The following is a 17,827-nucleotide window of genomic DNA, read 5'->3' on the forward strand; positions in this document are numbered from 1 at the left end:
AAGGATGCATACCCCCTACCAAGAATAGAGGAGTCCCTGGATGCCTTGCACGGAGCCAAGTGGTTCTCAACTTTAGATCTGGCCAGTGGATACAATCAAGTTGCAGTCGTAGAGAAGGACAGACACAAGAATGCTTTTTGTACTCCATTTGGCCTGTATGAATTTAATCTTATGCCATTTGGTCTATGTAATGCTCCGGGGACATTTCAAAGGCTCATGGAAAGGATTTTAGGAGATCAGCATTTTCAGTCCCTCTTGCTATATTTAGATGATGTGGTCATCTTCTCACCCTGCTTTGAGCAACACATAGCTCGTCTACAAGTGGTATTGGCCCGGTTTAGAAAGCACGGGTTGAAGGTAAAGTGGAGCAAGTGCAGCTTATTCCAGCGGGAAGTGCACTACTTGGGTCATGTCATCTCTCAAGGCGGGGTGTCGACCAACCCTGGAAAGATTAAGGCCGTAGTAGAGTGGCCACATCCACAAAACTACACAGAGCTCAAGTCGTTCCTTGGATTTGCTGGCTATTATAGACGCTTTGTGATGAACTTCTCTCAACTGGCTAGTCCATTGCATGTTTTGTCCACTCTTGCCTCTCCAAAGGGACAGGGGTCAAAGTTGAGTGTGTCTCAATTTTTGAAAGTATGGAGTCCCCAGTGCGAGTTAGCATTCCAGCATTTAAAACAAAAGTTAAATTCAGCTCCTGTGCTCGCATATGCAGACTTTTCTAATAAGTTTTTTTTGGAGGTTGACGCTAGCCATCAGGGCTTGGGAGCCGTCTTGTCGCAGGATGGGGAAAAGGGGAGAAGACCAATCGCCTATGCAAGTCGAGGTCTGCGACCTTCAGAGAGAAATATGGAAAATGAAGTTTTGAAGTTATGAAGTTAGTGAAGTTAGAACTGCTGGCATTAAAATGGGCGGTAACAGTTAAATTTCGTGAGTACTTGTTGGGGCGCAAGTTTACCATCTTTACAGATAACAATCCCCTTAGCCATCTGCGGACTGCAAAGCTGGGAGCCATTGAGCAGAGGTGGGCCTCTGACCTGGCCAGATGCGATTTTGACATCCAGTACCGGCCAGGGAAGCAGAATGGGAACGCGGACGCTCTCTCCAGGCAGGCCAGGGCCCCTGAAAGGATATTGGCACCTTCACCTGAGCAAGTAGCAGAAGAAACCCCTGCGGTCCAGTCAGCGCCAGGTGAGGTGGGCTGTTCCGTTACAGTTAATGAAGTGAGCTCTTCATCCAGTTTTCCAGTGTACTCCAATGAGGTCCTGTCATCCCAGCAACAAGCAGATCCTGTTATTATGGCCTTCTTGAAGTACTGGTCCCAGGGCTGGAAGCCGGGGCCTGGGGAGAGAGCCAGAGAAGATGGCCGAACACAGGAACTGTTGCGCCAATGGGAGAGGGTGATGGAGGAAGATGGCGTGTTATTTCGGCAGTTCCACAATGCTCGGCGGGGTCCCATAAAGCAGGTGGTCTTGCCATGCAGTCTGCAAGGGGAGGTCCTACGAAGGATGCATGAGGAACACGGACACCAGGGTTGAGAGGACATTCAGGCTGATAAGAGCTCGATGTTACTGGTCAGGTATGTACCAAGACATTGAGGCCTATTGCAAACATTGCAAAAGGTGCATTGTTTCGAAGGCACCAGTGCCAAAGGTGGTGACGGAGCTGGGAAGTCTACTGGCATCCAGACCCTTTGAGGTGGTGGCCATGGACTTCACAGTCTTGAGCCGTCCAGTGATGGTTGTGAAAATGTTCTGGTCTTCACTGATATTTTTTCAAAATTTACAGTGGCAATTCCAACAACAGATCAGAAGGCAGGGACGGTTGCCAAATCCCTGGTGCGGGATTGGATTCAGAGGTATGGCGTGCCGCAGCGTATCCATTCAGACCAGGGCAAGTGCTTTGAGGCGGATGTCGTTCACCAACTGTGCAAACTGTATGGAATCAAACAGAGTCGTACCACTCCCTACCTTCCTCAGGGTAACGGACAATGTGAGAGATTTAACCGTACTCTCCATGACCTACTGAGGACCCTCCCTCCAAACAGAAAAGGAGATGGGTAGAGCATTTGCCAGAGGTAATATTCGCCTACAATACCACTGCCAGTACAGGTTTTACACCATATTTTTTGATGTTTGGTCAGTCTCCCATAGAATATTCACAGGATGGAGCTGCGACCATGTGGGCCAGGGGAATCTGCAAATCTGGGCCTGGAGGAGCTGGCTGAACCAGTCACAGAAGAGGCCCAGGAACACTCGGAGGGGGAGGCAGTGGTGGGGATGCAGCGGCCCCCAAGGACCCTGCCTGCCTCGGGTCATCGTTCACTGGACATTGGCTTGGATGTGGCGGAAAGCGAGTCGTCCGACACTGACACGTCGGCTGTGTCAGAATCTGAGCGAATGGAAGAGGAATCACCCCTACCCCTGACTCAACCTCGGCGGTCCCGGAGGCAGCAGGCCGGGAGGCATACAAACCCATTTCGTCTGCCGAGGTCCGCAGTGCAGAGACCAGGGGTTGAGGATGAGGGGGGACTGGGGAGTATTGCTCATACTAACCGTGTTTGCTTGATAGCGTTAAAGGAGATAGTGTCAGGTTTGATTATAGAATAGGACTTTTGGTGTGTGGGGTGATTTATGTCTTGGGTCTTATCATCGGGACGACGATAACTTAAGAGGGGGGTGACTGTGATATGGGTGTGGCTCCAGATGGTGTGACGGTAAGGCCACACCTAGGGCTTGTGCCAATATAACTTGGTGTGAGCTTGTAGGGTCACATCCGTACTTGAGGTGCACGCTGGCAGCATTGTTTGTCATCCGGGGCTGATTGCAGCGAGTGTCGGGAAGCTGATTTATGTCATCTCATCGGCTTTCTGTGTTTTGGGTATGTGTTTGCCTATAATGATTTTAATTATGTATGGTTGCTATATGTGCTGTATGGTTGCCCTGTCTTATTTCGTATTGTTTGTTTCCTAGATGTGGTCTATGTCACCGTTTCCTTGAGCGGTTAAATACCCGATCCTCTACTGAGCCTTATAATAAAATCTATTTTTATACTAATTCTCGGTGCCTCTTTAGTGAGGGAAACCTGGGTGTACTGGGCATTACAATAGTTTGGAGAAAAGTACAAATGTGTATCGATATCCTTCAATTACACTAAATTGTTAGTTTACTTGCTGTGCCAACTAGCACTAAATCCCATATTTGTATGTCACTTTGTATAAAAGCGTCTGCTAATCTCAATGAATGCAATGTCTAAGAGTCTTATGACAAATTCATGACTCCATTCAAATATGACCATTCTATGAATGGACATCAATACCTCCTGGGGACCCAGACCAGATCAAGACCCATCTAACACGGCACACAATACCCAAACCCAAATATTCTAATTCATGTAATTCTTCAATATTGAATCAAACCACTATAACCACTCTTGACTTGTTTTTTTATTCAAATAATGATGTCTACACAAGTAATTGTACGCCTATAAATGCTATTATTGTATGTTCTAAAAGTAACAACAAATAAATCAACAATAACAATTGTTAATAACAATAATAGTCAGATTTTAACCTTTTTATATCTAGCTGAGACATCTTTAACCTCTCCCTCAGCCTGTCTGTACTCCCCACCTGCTTCAAGACGGCCACCACTGTGCCCCAAAACACCAAGGTCAACTGCATGAACGACTACTGCCCGATAGCACTGAGCTCTGTCATCATGAAGTGCTTCGAGTGGCTAGTCAAAACATTCATTTGCTTATCACTGCTTCCCACCCTGGACCCTATGCAGTTTGCATACCGGTAAAACAGGTCTACAGACGATGCCATCGCCCTGACTATGCCCACCGCTCTCTCCCACCTGGACAAAGGAATACGTAGGTGAGGATGCTGTTCATTGACTACAGCTCAGCATTCAAAACCATCATCCCCTCCAGACTCGTCTCCAAGCTTGTGGTCCTGGGACTAAGCACCACAAGTGGATCTTCCACTTGCTGACGGGGAGGCCACAGGTGGTGAGAATCGGTGACCGCACCTCATCCAGTCTGATCACCAACACAGGCACCCTCCAGGGCTTTGTGCTCAGCCCTCTCCTACAACGGACAGTTCCAACCTCCTTGTTATGTGTGCTGACGACACAACCATTGTGGGCCTCATCTCTGACAGTGACGAGTCAACCTACAGAGAGGAGGTTGATACCCTGACATCATGGTGCCAGGACAATTACCTCACTCTCAATGTCAGCAAGATAAGGAGATTATTGTGGACTATAGGAGGCGGCAGGAGGAGGAGCGTCATCCGCACTAACTTCTATAGATGCACAATAGAGAGCATACTGGCTGGTTGCATCACAGTGTGGTATGGGATCTGCACAGACAGGGACCACAGGGTCCTATGTAGTGTGGTCAGGTCTGCTGAGTTCATCATCGGCAGGAAGCTCCCAGCCCTACAGGACACACACGATGCCTCAGGAAAGCTGGCTGGATTCTAAGAGACTGTCACCACCCATCCTTCAGTCTTTTTACCCCGCTGCTTTCTGGTGAGAAATGCTAAAGCATTCGGTCTCGCACACGCAGACTGGAGAATAGTTTCTTTCCAAGGGCCATGAGGCTTCTGAATGGACACTGATACATTCTCACCACTTTCTCACTAACCACAATGTCACTTTCAGCTACTGGTTGCATTACATCAGCAATATTCTACTAATTGTTACCCCACTTGTCTTTAGGTAGTATAGGTTTATACGGTTAGTATAGGTTAATATGTGTATTACAGGTTTAGTATACTGTATTGTATATTATTTTGTATATTTAGGAGTTTTTATTGTATTTTCTTATCATAGATGTAATATGTTCAGAGTACTTATATATTATGCCAGGTTGCTTTGCGTTGTCTTGTTGTAAGAATTTCAGTGCCCAGTCTGACCTTGTGTTGTTCTGTGCATCTGACAATAAAAGACTTGAACTGGAACTCAGCTAACAATCAGACTAAATGGTAGAACAACCTGTGGACACATAAAACAACTTAAAATACATTAAATGGTATTTCATTTTAAAACCAGCACATACAACTCATATTCACCTCTTCTTTGTCAGGGACACATAAAAAGGCTCTCTCTTGATAGTGACTTAGGACTTCAGCAAATACTATTGTTCAAACATTGAAAGCAGACACAAGGACAAGCAACTTTAAATGCAAAAACATTGTTTATTATCAAAATAGTAGGATAATCAATACATTATGACTATGTAACAAAATCAATACAGAAACAAACGCTACCTTCAGAACAAACAATAACAAAGGTATTATAAATGCAAATAAACCTAGCGCACCTAACCTGAGCAAGTATAGGAGGCTAATCAAACTCAGTGATCGGTTTAGCTTCTCCTTTTGTAAACCCATCCTGCCATCACTCCCATTGGGAACCAATGATAAAAAGGCAGAGACGACACATACATTGTGGGCAAAGCTTGTACATACTTAGAGCGGTAGCCGACGCATAAATAGCCTTCATGTTTAGACTGCAGCACAATAGCCTAACAGTGCTATAGGTGTGGGATAGGTTAATTTATCTCCATAAACTCGGCTATGTTGCGGTAAAGAGTCAGAGGTACCTTGAGTTTTCTTCCTTGCTTTGTTTGCTATGGGCTTTCGTGCAACGTTTTAACAAACTTTAAGGGAATCCTTAAGTGTAAGACAAGATAAGGAGAAAACTTTAAATACTTAAGGGAACATTCAAAGAAACCTTAAGGAAAAGACTAAAGGGTGCTTTGTGCAACCGATTATATTTTAAGGAAACCTTATCTCTGACTTTAAGGAAAATCTTAACTTGAGGTGTTTTGTGCAACCGGCCCCGGGTACTACAGGCAAAAACCCAGCTTTTTGTTCAGTTTGTCAATTTGGATGTTTTTTTATATTTTGGTTCTATAACCAGTACACTTTCATAACATGCCACAATTACTGCCAAAAACATTTTTTATTTTATTTAATACAACCTTCGCCAAGTAAACAAAACCTTAAATCATGGTCTGTTACCATATTTTATTGTAATTTGTCTCAGCAAGTTAAGAAATAATTTAAAGTAATTGTATATTGTTGGAAAGCTTATTTTCTCAAGAATATGGCTAGCCAAATCATATATTGCTATTAACCTTTTTGTCATGGCAGTAAGGGGGGGAACACAGAGCGATAGAGAGAACCTGTTCTGAAGCTTCTAAATGTTTAAAGGGGTCATTGACTGGGTTTTGGGGGTATTTCACACTGTTCCTTAAGGTCTCCGAATAGGGTATGTAACATGAAATTGGCCCGGGTGCTGTTCTATGCCCCTTGATGCATCCTGTGAAATAACTCTAGAATAAAACGCTAGGTTTTTTCCTTTTATGGTATGCTCAAGAATATATAGATAAGCTGCACGCTGATGCAAAGGTGTGGAGCAAAGACGCAACACAGCCAACAGCACTAGAAGAACAATTTGTTCTATTCACCTGTAGTACCTCCCCTTAAATAATAGTAGTGGTGGTTGTTTTGCCCAATTTCGAAGTGCTGCTTTCTGTTTATCACCCCCCCCCCCCACCAGCCGCCACTGCTTTAAGGTGACACCCCGCTGAAGTGCCAAGTTTCACCTTGATATGTCAAAATACGACTGAATTACAGCTGTTTGAACTAGGACCAAATCTGGCAATGCTTGCCATTGGAGAAACAACTTATTTTACTATCCAGTTATTGAATTTATAGTACTTAGTACTTGAATTTGCATAATCCAGGTCTGGGAATGGCTCAATTGGCTGAGATGTTGTGCTGGTAAGCAAAGGGTTGTAGGTTCAAAACCAGTCAGAGGCGCTTCAATTTCAGGTTGTTCTGACCGAACGGTTTCTAGTCTTCCGGTCAGTTCTCCGGTTGTAAAACATAGCAATGAGTGTTTATTTGAGCCCATCACAACACTCCGATCATCTGTTTAGTACCTGTACAGTACATATCTACGCATGGTAGTGTCAGATTCACAACCGAGTAGCTCTAATGAAGTATATTGATTGTTCAGGTGGATCCCTTGCCTGTTGCGCAAGTTCATTTCAGTAACCTAAGCCTACCTATTGCCACTGATGCTAGGCATGATTTGAAATTCTCTTATGGCACCCCAAACAACCTTTTTTAAGCACTATGAGTGAGCTATTCTTTACAGCAGCAACCCAGTCATCCGTTGTCCCGTTTTTATAGGAAACGTACAAGACAATATGGCTATTCATAAACTCTCAACAGTTGATGTGTAGCAGAGAGGCTGACTTGCAACCTCATGCTCTTGAGTTTGAATCTCCATTCAGCCTGTTGTTGTTGGTCAAACATGAAGTATTTTTGCTCTCTTGTTGTCCAACTCTTGATCTTCTACGGTGTACATTTTTATAATATTTTGCCATTTTGCGGAGGAACCCGCATCGCTGCTTGCAGCTATTTTTTCTTATTTCAGTTGTTTATACAATTGTATACTGATCTGTGTACTATTATCTGTATACTTTGTAGTTTTTCGAGCAGAAAAAAAGAGTCGGAGCTAGGCGAGCCACTGTTCTACGCAAGACCGGACGAGCCGTAACTGAAAAGATGGCGCGGTCCGTTTCGCACTCTCGCTTGCCTCACTGCGTCTGTATTATAAAATGTGTATTTTTGATTACAATGTTATTATGCCATTTGGCAAATGTTCTGTACCTTCATGTACAAAAATAGTATCGATGTGGCAATGTATGGTTTGTATATTTTCAATACTTTTTTTGTAACAAAAAATAAAATACAAAGCAAACTAGAGCGCATACAATTTCTGGGGAAATTGTGAGGGTGTGCTTGGGGCTGCCCCAGCTGCCCATAGTCTCCTGGGGCCTCATTTATAAAGCTTTGCGTGGGATTCACGTGGAAGCTGGCATACGGAAGAAATGTAGGATGTACGTGCGAACAAAAATATTCGGATTTATAAAACAGTGCGCACTCACGTCCTACGCCTGTTTCCCTTTATAAATCACAATCAACTCTAAATCTGGCGCAGCTTTGGCGGCTGTGTGGCACGCCCATATTGCCTATAAATAGTCAATGAAACGCCCCTAATTAATATTAATTCTGGGCCAGCAGAGAAAGAAACATGGCAAGCGCAGGAAAAAAAACAAAAAAAAGAAATTTCTTAGACTGCGAGATCGAAGTTTTGGTTGGGGAGGTGGAGAAAAGAAAAAAGATTTTGTTTGGAGGGCACAGTATGGGAGTCACTAATGCCAAAAAAACTTTGGAGTGGCAAACTCTTGCTGAGGCAGTGAATGCCACTGCATCAGAAGATCGGACTGTGGCCGAACTGAAAAAAAAATGGTCAGACATTAAAGTCGAGGCCAAAAAGCGCCTGGCGCACCATCGCCAGAGCGTGTCTGCCACGGGCGGGGGAAAGGGGACGCCGGAACTGACCCCTCTTGATGAGAGGCTGGCAGGCATCATCGGCGAGTCCCTCTTGAGTGGAGTGGTGACAGAGGCGGAGGGGGACACCGACGTGCCAGCAGATGAAATGGGTATGTAGGCTTATTTGCAATTGCTTTTATGGAATGAGTAAAATAAATGCATTCAAGTCACTCGTGTATGTACAAAACACTTTATTTACACAAATCCCTTTTTTTTTTTTGTTGCTGCATGTTCCAGTGGAGAGGGTGTTGCAGCTGAACCTCCACGTGCCTCTCCGTCTCCGTCTCCATCTCCATCCAGCAGCGGGCGTGTCCTCACCGACGCAGTCCTTGCCATGCAGAGGGAAACTATTCAGTGCATCAGGGAAGTGGCAGGAGAGTTAAAGGCCATCAAGACAGTGTTGTCCGAAATAAGCACAAAAATGAAATAATTTGTTAATAAACAATTGTATTTCCATACCTTGTTTGGTGTTTTCACAACCGCCGCATCACAGCCAAACTCTGGCGCACAGCCGCACCGTTTGGCTGAAATGCCTGGGGCTGGGGGTCGGGTCGAACACATGCAGCTTCCGCTCCAGGGGGTAGAGGCACATTTTGCAGTTGTGCCATATTATGTAGCACAGCACATGCACGTATCATCTGGCACACCTTCTCCGGTCTATATAAAAGCATCCCTCCAGTGCGGTCTAGGCACCGCCATCTGCCTTTAAACAGGCCTATGGTGCGCTCCACCACAGACCGTGTCTGGGTATGGCTGATGTAATACTGCCTTTCCTCCGCGCTCTGGGGGTTGGCGAAAGGCGTGAGCAGCCACTGCTTCAGTGGATACCCACTGTCCCCTGCAAGGATAGTGAAATAATTAGATACTGAAGTACAGAGAAAATGCCTTTTAAGATGTTCACATCAATCAAACTTACCCAGAATCCAGCCATCACGCACAGCCCCAGCCTCAAGTCTCCGACCAACACTGCTTTGTCTCAGAATGAATGAGTCATGGGTTGACCCAGGCCACCGAGCTACAACATTTACGAGTAACATGTCCGCATCACAAATGACTTGGACATTTATTGAATGAAAATGCTTTCGATTAACGAAAGCATTTTCATTCATACTCGGCGCCCTTATAGCAACATGAGTGCAGTCAATGGCACCGATTACATTTGGGAAACCGGACATTGCTGCAAATTGCGCTTTTTTGTTTGCCTGTTCAGCCACCGTGTAAGGAAACTTGATGTAAAGATGTGTCAAACTTACAATTCCTCCTAACACGTCTGGCATAACACGGCTGAGGGTTGGCTTAGATATCCCCGACCTGTCAGCCAACTCCCTCTGAAAAGTGCCGGTTGCCAGAAAACCCAGTGTGGTCAGAACTTGAAGTGGGACTGGCACGGCGTTATTGCGCCGGGTGTTCCTCGCCAAAGCTGGGCCCAACACCGCGCACAGCTCGAGCAGGACAGCGCGCGGCAGTCTGAATCTGCTTATCAGCCACTCGTCCCCATTAGCCAGCAAGTCTGTGTGCTCTCTAAAAATTCTCTCCCATCATTTTGCTGCATAAAAATCTCCCGTTTACTGTTACAGCTACTTTCAAAGACACTGAAGGTAGATATGTTCTGGTTAAAGGGGTATTACACGGTGAAAATATTCTATTAGGTAATGTTTACGCCCCTAATATCCAGGATGAAAACTTTTATGCATCTCTACTTTGTCAAATAGCAGACATGGACTGTCCCAACATGATAATTGGGGGTGACTTTAACTGTGCCTTATGCCCAATGACGGATAGACTTCCCCCTCAGACGAATATATCTAAAAATGCCAGGTCTGTTTTGAATATTAATAAGGAATTTGATCTCTTGGACATATGGAGACATTGTAACCCACTTTCAAAACAATATACATTTCACTCTCAACCCCATTCGTCAGCTTCGCGTATTGACTATATTTTTGTTTCTAGGTGTCTTTCACATTTAGTTGAACATGTAGATATAGGCCACATTGCTCTCTCAGACCACGCTCCTGTAGTCATGGCTATGCATCCGCTTAGACCACATGATCGTTCATATTCTTGGAGAATGAATGCAATTCTGCTTATGGATGAAAAATGTATAAAATATCTGGCAGACCAAACTGATTTATTCTTAGAGACAAATGATAAGAATGGAGCTGATCCAAGACTTGTTTGGGACACTTATAAGGCCTACATGAGGGGTATGATTATATCATATACAAGTCGGAAGAAAAAAGAGCGAACTGCCGAACAACTTGAGATAGAAAACAAACTAAAAAAATTAGAAGAAGCCTATTATACGACAAAATCAGATGCAATCCTTATTGAACTAAAGACAACAAGAACAGCATTACGTAATATGATAACAAGGAAGGCAGAAATTGATATTCTTTTCACTAAACAACATTTTTTTGAACTTGCAAACAAACCAAATCGCTTCTTAGCACGGCTAGCAAGAAATGCCCCTGTAAAATCATATATATCAGCTATATTGGACGAGAATAATGAAAGACATATTAATAATTGTCAAATTAATGAGAGCTTTAAAAGATTCTATGCTAACCTATACAGTTCAGAGATTGACATGGAGAGGCTTAGAGCAGGTGACTTTTTAGATCGGCTATGTATTCCACAATTATCAGAGGAACAGTCAAACTTCTTGGACTCCCCTATTTCCATACTGGAAATTGATAAAGCCATCTCAACACTTCAATCAGGGAAAAGTCCAGGGGAAGATGGCTTTCCAGTAGAGTTCTTCAAGATAATGAAGGGGAAAATCAATAACCTTCTGCTAAGGGTTTTTAATAAATCCTTTGAGGAGTCTAGGCTCCCGGAATCTCTGTATAGGGCCAACATAACATTAATACCAAAGAAAGATAGAAATCCAGAGCTATGCTCCTCCTATAGACCAATTAGCCTCCTTAATGTAGATAATAAAATACTATCCAAGATACTGGCTCTTAGACTAGAGAACATTGTATCCTCAATTGTGGATGCGGACCAGACAGGATTTATTAAAGGTCGAAATTCTTATCACAACACAAGACGCTTATTCCATATTATTCATTATCTTAATACCTTTAAAACGCCTGGGGCTATCGTTTCTATGGATGCTGAAAAGGCGTTTGATAGAATCGAGTGGGAATATATGTTTGATGTAATGAAAAGATTTGGTTTTGGGTCTGGCTTTCTGAGCTGGATTAGATTGCTTTACAAGGCACCTACAGCTTCTGTTCTGACTAATGGACTGTTGTCTGCTCCCTTTAAAGTGACAAGAGGCACGGCTCAAGGGAGCCCACTGTCTCCTATTTTGTTTGCTCTGGCTATAGAACCATTAGCGTTGGCTATTAGGCAAAACCCAGATATCCAGGGGGTAACGCTTGGGTCAAAACAACACAAAATTCTGTTGTACGCTGATGATTGCCTTGTGACATTAACAAAACCTTCTAAATCATTAGCAGCATTAACTGAATGTATTGAAGAATTTGGCCCAATATCCGGTTATAAGGTAAATTTTGATAAATCCGAAATAATGATCCTAGACGATGGCATAAATGCTGAACCATCCTACATTCGTCCCTTCCGCTGGGCTCCGTCTGGGTTTAACTATCTAGGAATTAAGGTCACACCCCAGCTTAATCAACTGTATGCAGAAAATATTAATCCTTTGGTTAAAAGTATCAAAGAAATGTTAACAAGATGGAGGAGTCTCCCTGTCTCATTTCTAGGTAGAATCAACATCATCAAGATGACAGTCCTTCCAAAAATACTGTATCCCATGTCCATGCTGTTTGTGAATTTTAACACAAACGACATAAAAACTATCAATAAAGCCATATCGGACTTAAAAAAAAAAAAAAAAAAAAAAAAAAAAAAATTCTCTCCCTCCTTATTCTCTGTCGAGCAACGTCTTCAAAAAAAGCCAATTCAGCCATTTTGCGTCATTACGCATTGTGCTGGCATGCCTTTTTATACCCATCCATTTGATTGAACCTAACATGCTACAGGTGTGGGAGTTCATCTAATTCGTAAATTATGTAAACAACAAATGGTGTTGCACAACAAGCATGTATAATCATAATTCAACTCCCTGATTTGAACACGATTTAGGCTACAAAAAACAGACATTTAAAACAAACGATAAGCGCTATGTGCTCCTATCGCCAGACGGAAGCCTCGAGAAAAAGCATCCGTGTAAACTTGTCCTTATCGCCTTATTATTTATGAGAATAAATTCCATAACATGCACATTTTGTTTAATAATTACAGAACATGGTTTTATTTGCAAATATATATTTATATGAATTTATGATAGACTACTAGTTTTCTTTATTTTCCCCCCGCACTGCATAGAGAATCTATGAAACAGGTGTTTGTGTATTCATTGTAAGAATGGCTTTTGAGAATTCTTAATATGATTAGGCCTAATCAGAGGCAATAATTTGATTTATTTTACACATTGGTCTCAGTTTCAAAATGTTTCCGCGTTTCATTCTTCTGCCAACGGCGTCGCCGTTTTTCCTTTCTCCACTTTCTGTGCGTACGCATGGGTCAGAGCTTGCGTGGAGGACCGCACTCTTCCCGTCAAGTTTGGTTTTTATAAATCCCAATATTTGCTTAGAAATTGGCGTGCGCCCTCTTCTGGGCGTACGCAAGCTTTATAAATGAGGCCCCTGGTGTTTACATATTTAAAAAAGCATTTAAGTGTATGACTGCAGTTCTGACCATTGTTCCCTTGATAATAATTTTGTAATAATAATTTTGTAAAAATTACATGCATCACTCAGATGGAGGAGAGGTGATACTAGTTGGTTGGAAGAGAAGGAGGCCAAATGTAGCTCATGAAGATGCAGCGCTCAGTAGGTAACTTAGTAAATTGAGTTACTTAGTTAAATTGAATTGTTTATATCTTAGTAAATAAGATATAAACAACTTGTTGGTTGCCCAACAAGAGGAACACACAGCATCTGCTTCTTCAACTCCTTAATCCTCTCGAGGCACCTGTTGCACTTGGTCATAAAGTGGTAGGCTATGGGACGTCTAATATTGCATTTGTCTAACTATGTGTAGGACAGTGTTTCTCAAGTGGTAGGACATATTGATTCATAAAAGCATCTTAATGTATCAACGTCAATATATTAATGTTTTCTGTTATTTTAAAGCAAGCTCAGAGACTCGCTATATAGAGTAGGACACCGTGAGCTGAGCTCGCAATGTAGCCTACGTGACGCCGCTTTTTATAACACACTTCAAATATGTAAAGATGGTACCATTTAACCCTGTAAGACCCCATGGTTGTAAAATTACAACGGCACTTTGAACGGTCAAATAGTTCCTTTTTTTACATTTTGGGTGGCTCTTAAAAGAGTCGTTGTTGTGTGTGCTGTGGCTAGCACAGGAGTCGTCGGAGACCGTCTTGGATGTTTCCCAATAAAACATTGTTTCCAACGTGATCAAGGTGGACACAGTCGGGTCGGTACATCCACACGAAACCGTGTCGTATTTGGGGGTGTTGAATGCTCCCCATCCCACGGTCGGCCAGGAAGCTAGACACCGCTGCGTTGACTTGACGTCTTGCCCTGTCAATACCAGAAGCGCTGGTGCTCCTCTGATACCTCCAGACGCAGCGTTCCAGGATATCCGAAAACACCAGCAGAGTGTTTGGGAACATCTCCATGATGGCCCCCAGATCTCGCTTCATCCGCCTCGTCAGGTCTAGCCCGGTCACTTGGCTGAGGTTGTTTCCCCCGACGTGGAGCACCATTATGTCCGGGCTGGGAAGCATGCCACGCTTCTCACGGAGCTTAGGCACGAGGTCTGCCCGCCTCATGCCCCTCACCCCTACCCATTCAATATGGCACTCCAGTGCAAGGTCGGGGTACAGTCCGACCTCCTCCGCGTGTCGCGCAAGCCAGTATACCAACGAGCTGCCAACGATCCAGATGTGGGGACGACTTTGGTTTTCCATGGTGTGATATGATCCAACATCCAACATCTGCCTCTTGTATACTAGCTGGCTTCCCGCTTCTTCTTTTTCAAACAATGCAAGGCTAACATCTGCCTGTTTATTTGCCGCCTGTGTCTGTGTTGTTTTTATTCACAATATTCTCATTGGTTGGCCTTGAAGACAAATAGCTCTATATTATTTCTGAGACACTCACGTCCTATTTTGTAATTTTACCGCCCTGAACGGCATCATTTGAGTAATGAGGGCAAGCGTAGGCTTATTTATTACTTTAAAAACTTTGTTTCATTATGCAAGATAGAGGAGCCTAGTTAGAGAAGGATTTAGCAGTTTTATTATTATATTAGCCTATTTTATTAATAATTTTCAGAGTAATCTCAAACCTTTCTTTTGTTTCTTTGACCTTACATTTTCTTTGAGGGCTTAGTGGTCTCGGTTTACATCATTAATTATAGCGACATCATTATTTGTAGCGAAGAAGCCTACCGGACACTGTTAGCTCGCAATGTACAAAGAATGCTCCTGCAACAAAGTTGTTACTTGGTAACAATTAGCCAGCTAGACCATGTGCTAGACGCCCAGCAGAAGTTTGTAGTAACAAAGAATGCTCGTGCAACAAAGTTGTTAGTTCCCCTGCAAGAGGGAATGGTGATCAGCAACCTCATAGTTGAATCAAAACTAATACATTTGTCAGACCGGTGTAAAAATTGACCTAATCTCTATGACTTACTGTAAGTTTTCCCCTTCTCGTGATATTTTCAGGCATTTAGCCTACTCATATTGCATTCATTCATTAATAAAGAACCCCCTTTGAAGCTTATTTTAACAACAACGTTACCAGCAGCAGCTATCTCAGATGGAATCGCGATTCAAATAGTACCATCTGCTAACTGAAAATATACCCCCAAAAACGTAAATAAGCTTGACATTTATTTAGGGGGGAAATCACTCATTCATAAAAATGTCAGTGGTTGCGATCATTGTCAGTAACAAGGCAAAATGCGATATAGACCTGCTGTGTAGAGAAGCTGCCCTGGTAAATTGTAGGCTCCTACTACTGTAGACTACAGCGTAGTAGACTGTCTTGGTAGCATTGGTTGAATTCGCTTTAACGTTACTTCCATTGTACGGCTGAAATGAATTATTTTCATGAACAGATTGACAAAGTTCAGGCTGTGGCAATGGAGTTCAGGTTAGTAGTCACTAGTCAGATAGTTTCACCAATTGAAATACTTTTACATTTTGTCATTTAGCAGACGCTCTTATCCAGAGCGACTTACAGTAAGTACAGGGACATTCCCCCCGAGGCAAGTAGGGTGAAGTGCCTTGCCCAAGTACACAACGTCATTTGGCTGGGCGGGGAGTCGATCCGGCAACCTTCTGATTACTAGCCCGACTCCCTCACCGCTCAGCCATCTGACTCCCCTGACTTTTGATTTAAGTAAGGGTAGTGCCAAACATGTGCCGCCGTTTGACCTCCCTACAATACTGTAAACAGCTGTGGAGATGTTTTGTTAGCTACAGTAGCCTAGACTATAGACCAATTATCACCCTACGTCACACAACTGTCAAGCAGGCCCAACTGCGCATGTCGGTTGCAAAAAACGAACTTCTCCCCGGTCTATTACACTTGGAGTATCGATCGGGTCATCATATATTTCTGGCCACTGGATTGCAGGGCTTGATATGAACTTTTTTAGGCTCTTGGCCTTTGGACAAATACATTTACATTTCACTTGTCTATGCACAAAAGTCAGTTGACGCCTATACCCTTAAATAGCCTGACCAAGTGATCGGGCTAAACTAGCAGGGCTAAACTAGCCTGGCTAACGGAGGTCGCTTTCTCAGGCAAATGACGAATGAAACAGGCTCGGTTAAAGAAATCCGAGATGCTGACTATCTTCATCAGGCTCGTATCTACATTAGGCAGTCCTCCCTGACGTTTCTGGTGTATAATGGAGTGAAATACAACATTGTGCACACTGCCAGTGAGCGAGTCTGACCGAGGTTAATATCAAAACAGTGTAACGGGGACGCAGTCTCACTCAGATTGCCAGTTTAAACAAATCAGAAAAATAATCGGACGAACTGGCTAAAAGCAGAATTCGCATATCTCTTGAAAGCTGAAGAAAGCTGACTTATTAGATGTAAAATTGACTGTAAAACTGTAAAATTATGAACTTTGTGACAGGACGTGAAGACATGGTTGCCGCTTGACTGTGCGGTCTGTACCGGGCGACATTCTCACTCAAATTTCAAGACTTTCGTGACCCAAGTTAAAAATTCTGATGCAACAGATCAATGGGTAATCGCTTTCTTTCTGTCCTCCTCGACCTTTTTGGTCTTTTTAAATCGAACTATTTGTATCATCCGTGTGGTCCTTTTGCCATTTAAAATGCTATCCTTTCCCGGTTTTCTGCAACCACGTTAGGCGCGCATCCCGAATGTTTACAAACAAATACTTGGTCTATAGGCTACAGGGTTGCAGTGAGCTACACTGGTTTGAAACCAATGATAATTTCACCCAAAAATCGTTTAGCCTACTTGTAATCCAATGTCATAATAAATCCTACAACAAAAATGTATTTGTGAGGAATGTTTATTTTAACGATTGAAAACAGATGCATCATAGACCGCTGTAGTATGTGTTGTCCGGGCAACAGAGGCTAATGTCATGATGCTAATGCTTCAGTGAAATAGTAGACGTACTTCCTTAATAATATTACTTTATATTGTACATTACACATCAAAATTGTGTGTCATATCACAAATTAAAATGAGCAAATAGTCATCACCCAGGCCTCTTTGCTTGTGGCGTTTCTGCATCTGCCTTGCAGTAAAACAGTTAGCCTAGCCATCTCCCAGAAGTTAACGAGCTGCTTAACTAATGTTCTGCTAGAGATAATCACGCAAGATTTTGTGACGTTAGTGGCGTCAGTGACTGTGGCTAGCAAGTTAGCCACCGTTAGCCTCACTTTTCGCCACAAAAACGTAATTTCTACTAAATCGTGCAACGGAACGTAAATCCCAATACAAGCAACTCAATCGCTACCAAGACAAAACGTTTGACACCTAGGTTGTCTATGTAGTCCAAATATTGACAAAGTTTTAGGGGGGCAAAAAGAAATAATAACTAGAAAAGGCTGTTCCTGTGAAACAGCAGTGAGAGTGCTGAAAACCTGAATGGGGATAGCTGACCAAGCTAAAAAAGCGGATTTTTTTGTTGTTGAAATTTTTGGCTGAAGCTTCAAAGCGACCGAAAGGTATTTTAAATAGGAGCTGGAGCTGGACGAAGGCATAAAACTACAGGAAATAGAAAAAAATGCAAAACAAAGTGAAAAAAATCCATACTTACTGACATACTTTTTGAAACAGATTTCGAAGCTCCCCTCCACTCTACGCGTTTCAGTCTGCACTCTAGGCTTCTCGTA

General features: G+C 43.1%; 2 protein-coding genes across 2 annotated transcripts; one reads left to right on the forward strand and one right to left on the reverse strand.

Moving 5' to 3' along the window:
- The first annotated feature begins 7,859 nt into the window (after positions 1-7,859).
- On the forward strand, positions 7,860-8,918 carry LOC124485076 (nuclear apoptosis-inducing factor 1-like). The gene is made up of 2 exons (XM_047046386.1): positions 7,860-8,535; positions 8,647-8,918. Exons 1-2 carry the CDS (start codon positions 8,124-8,126, stop codon positions 8,853-8,855), a joined length of 621 nt encoding a protein of 206 aa, XP_046902342.1. The 5' UTR covers positions 7,860-8,123; the 3' UTR covers positions 8,856-8,918.
- On the reverse strand, positions 8,899-12,800 carry LOC124485849 (putative nuclease HARBI1). The gene is made up of 3 exons (XM_047047695.1): positions 12,308-12,800; positions 9,342-9,952; positions 8,899-9,263 (listed from the first exon to the last, which is right to left on the reverse strand). Exons 1-3 carry the CDS (start codon positions 12,364-12,366, stop codon positions 8,899-8,901), a joined length of 1,035 nt encoding a protein of 344 aa, XP_046903651.1. The 5' UTR covers positions 12,367-12,800.
- Positions 12,801-17,827: the final 5,027 nt, after the last annotated feature.

This window comes from Hypomesus transpacificus, chromosome 23 (genome assembly GCF_021917145.1).
Source record: "Hypomesus transpacificus isolate Combined female chromosome 23, fHypTra1, whole genome shotgun sequence".
In the NCBI taxonomy this organism is placed as follows: Eukaryota; Metazoa; Chordata; class Actinopteri; order Osmeriformes; family Osmeridae; genus Hypomesus; species Hypomesus transpacificus.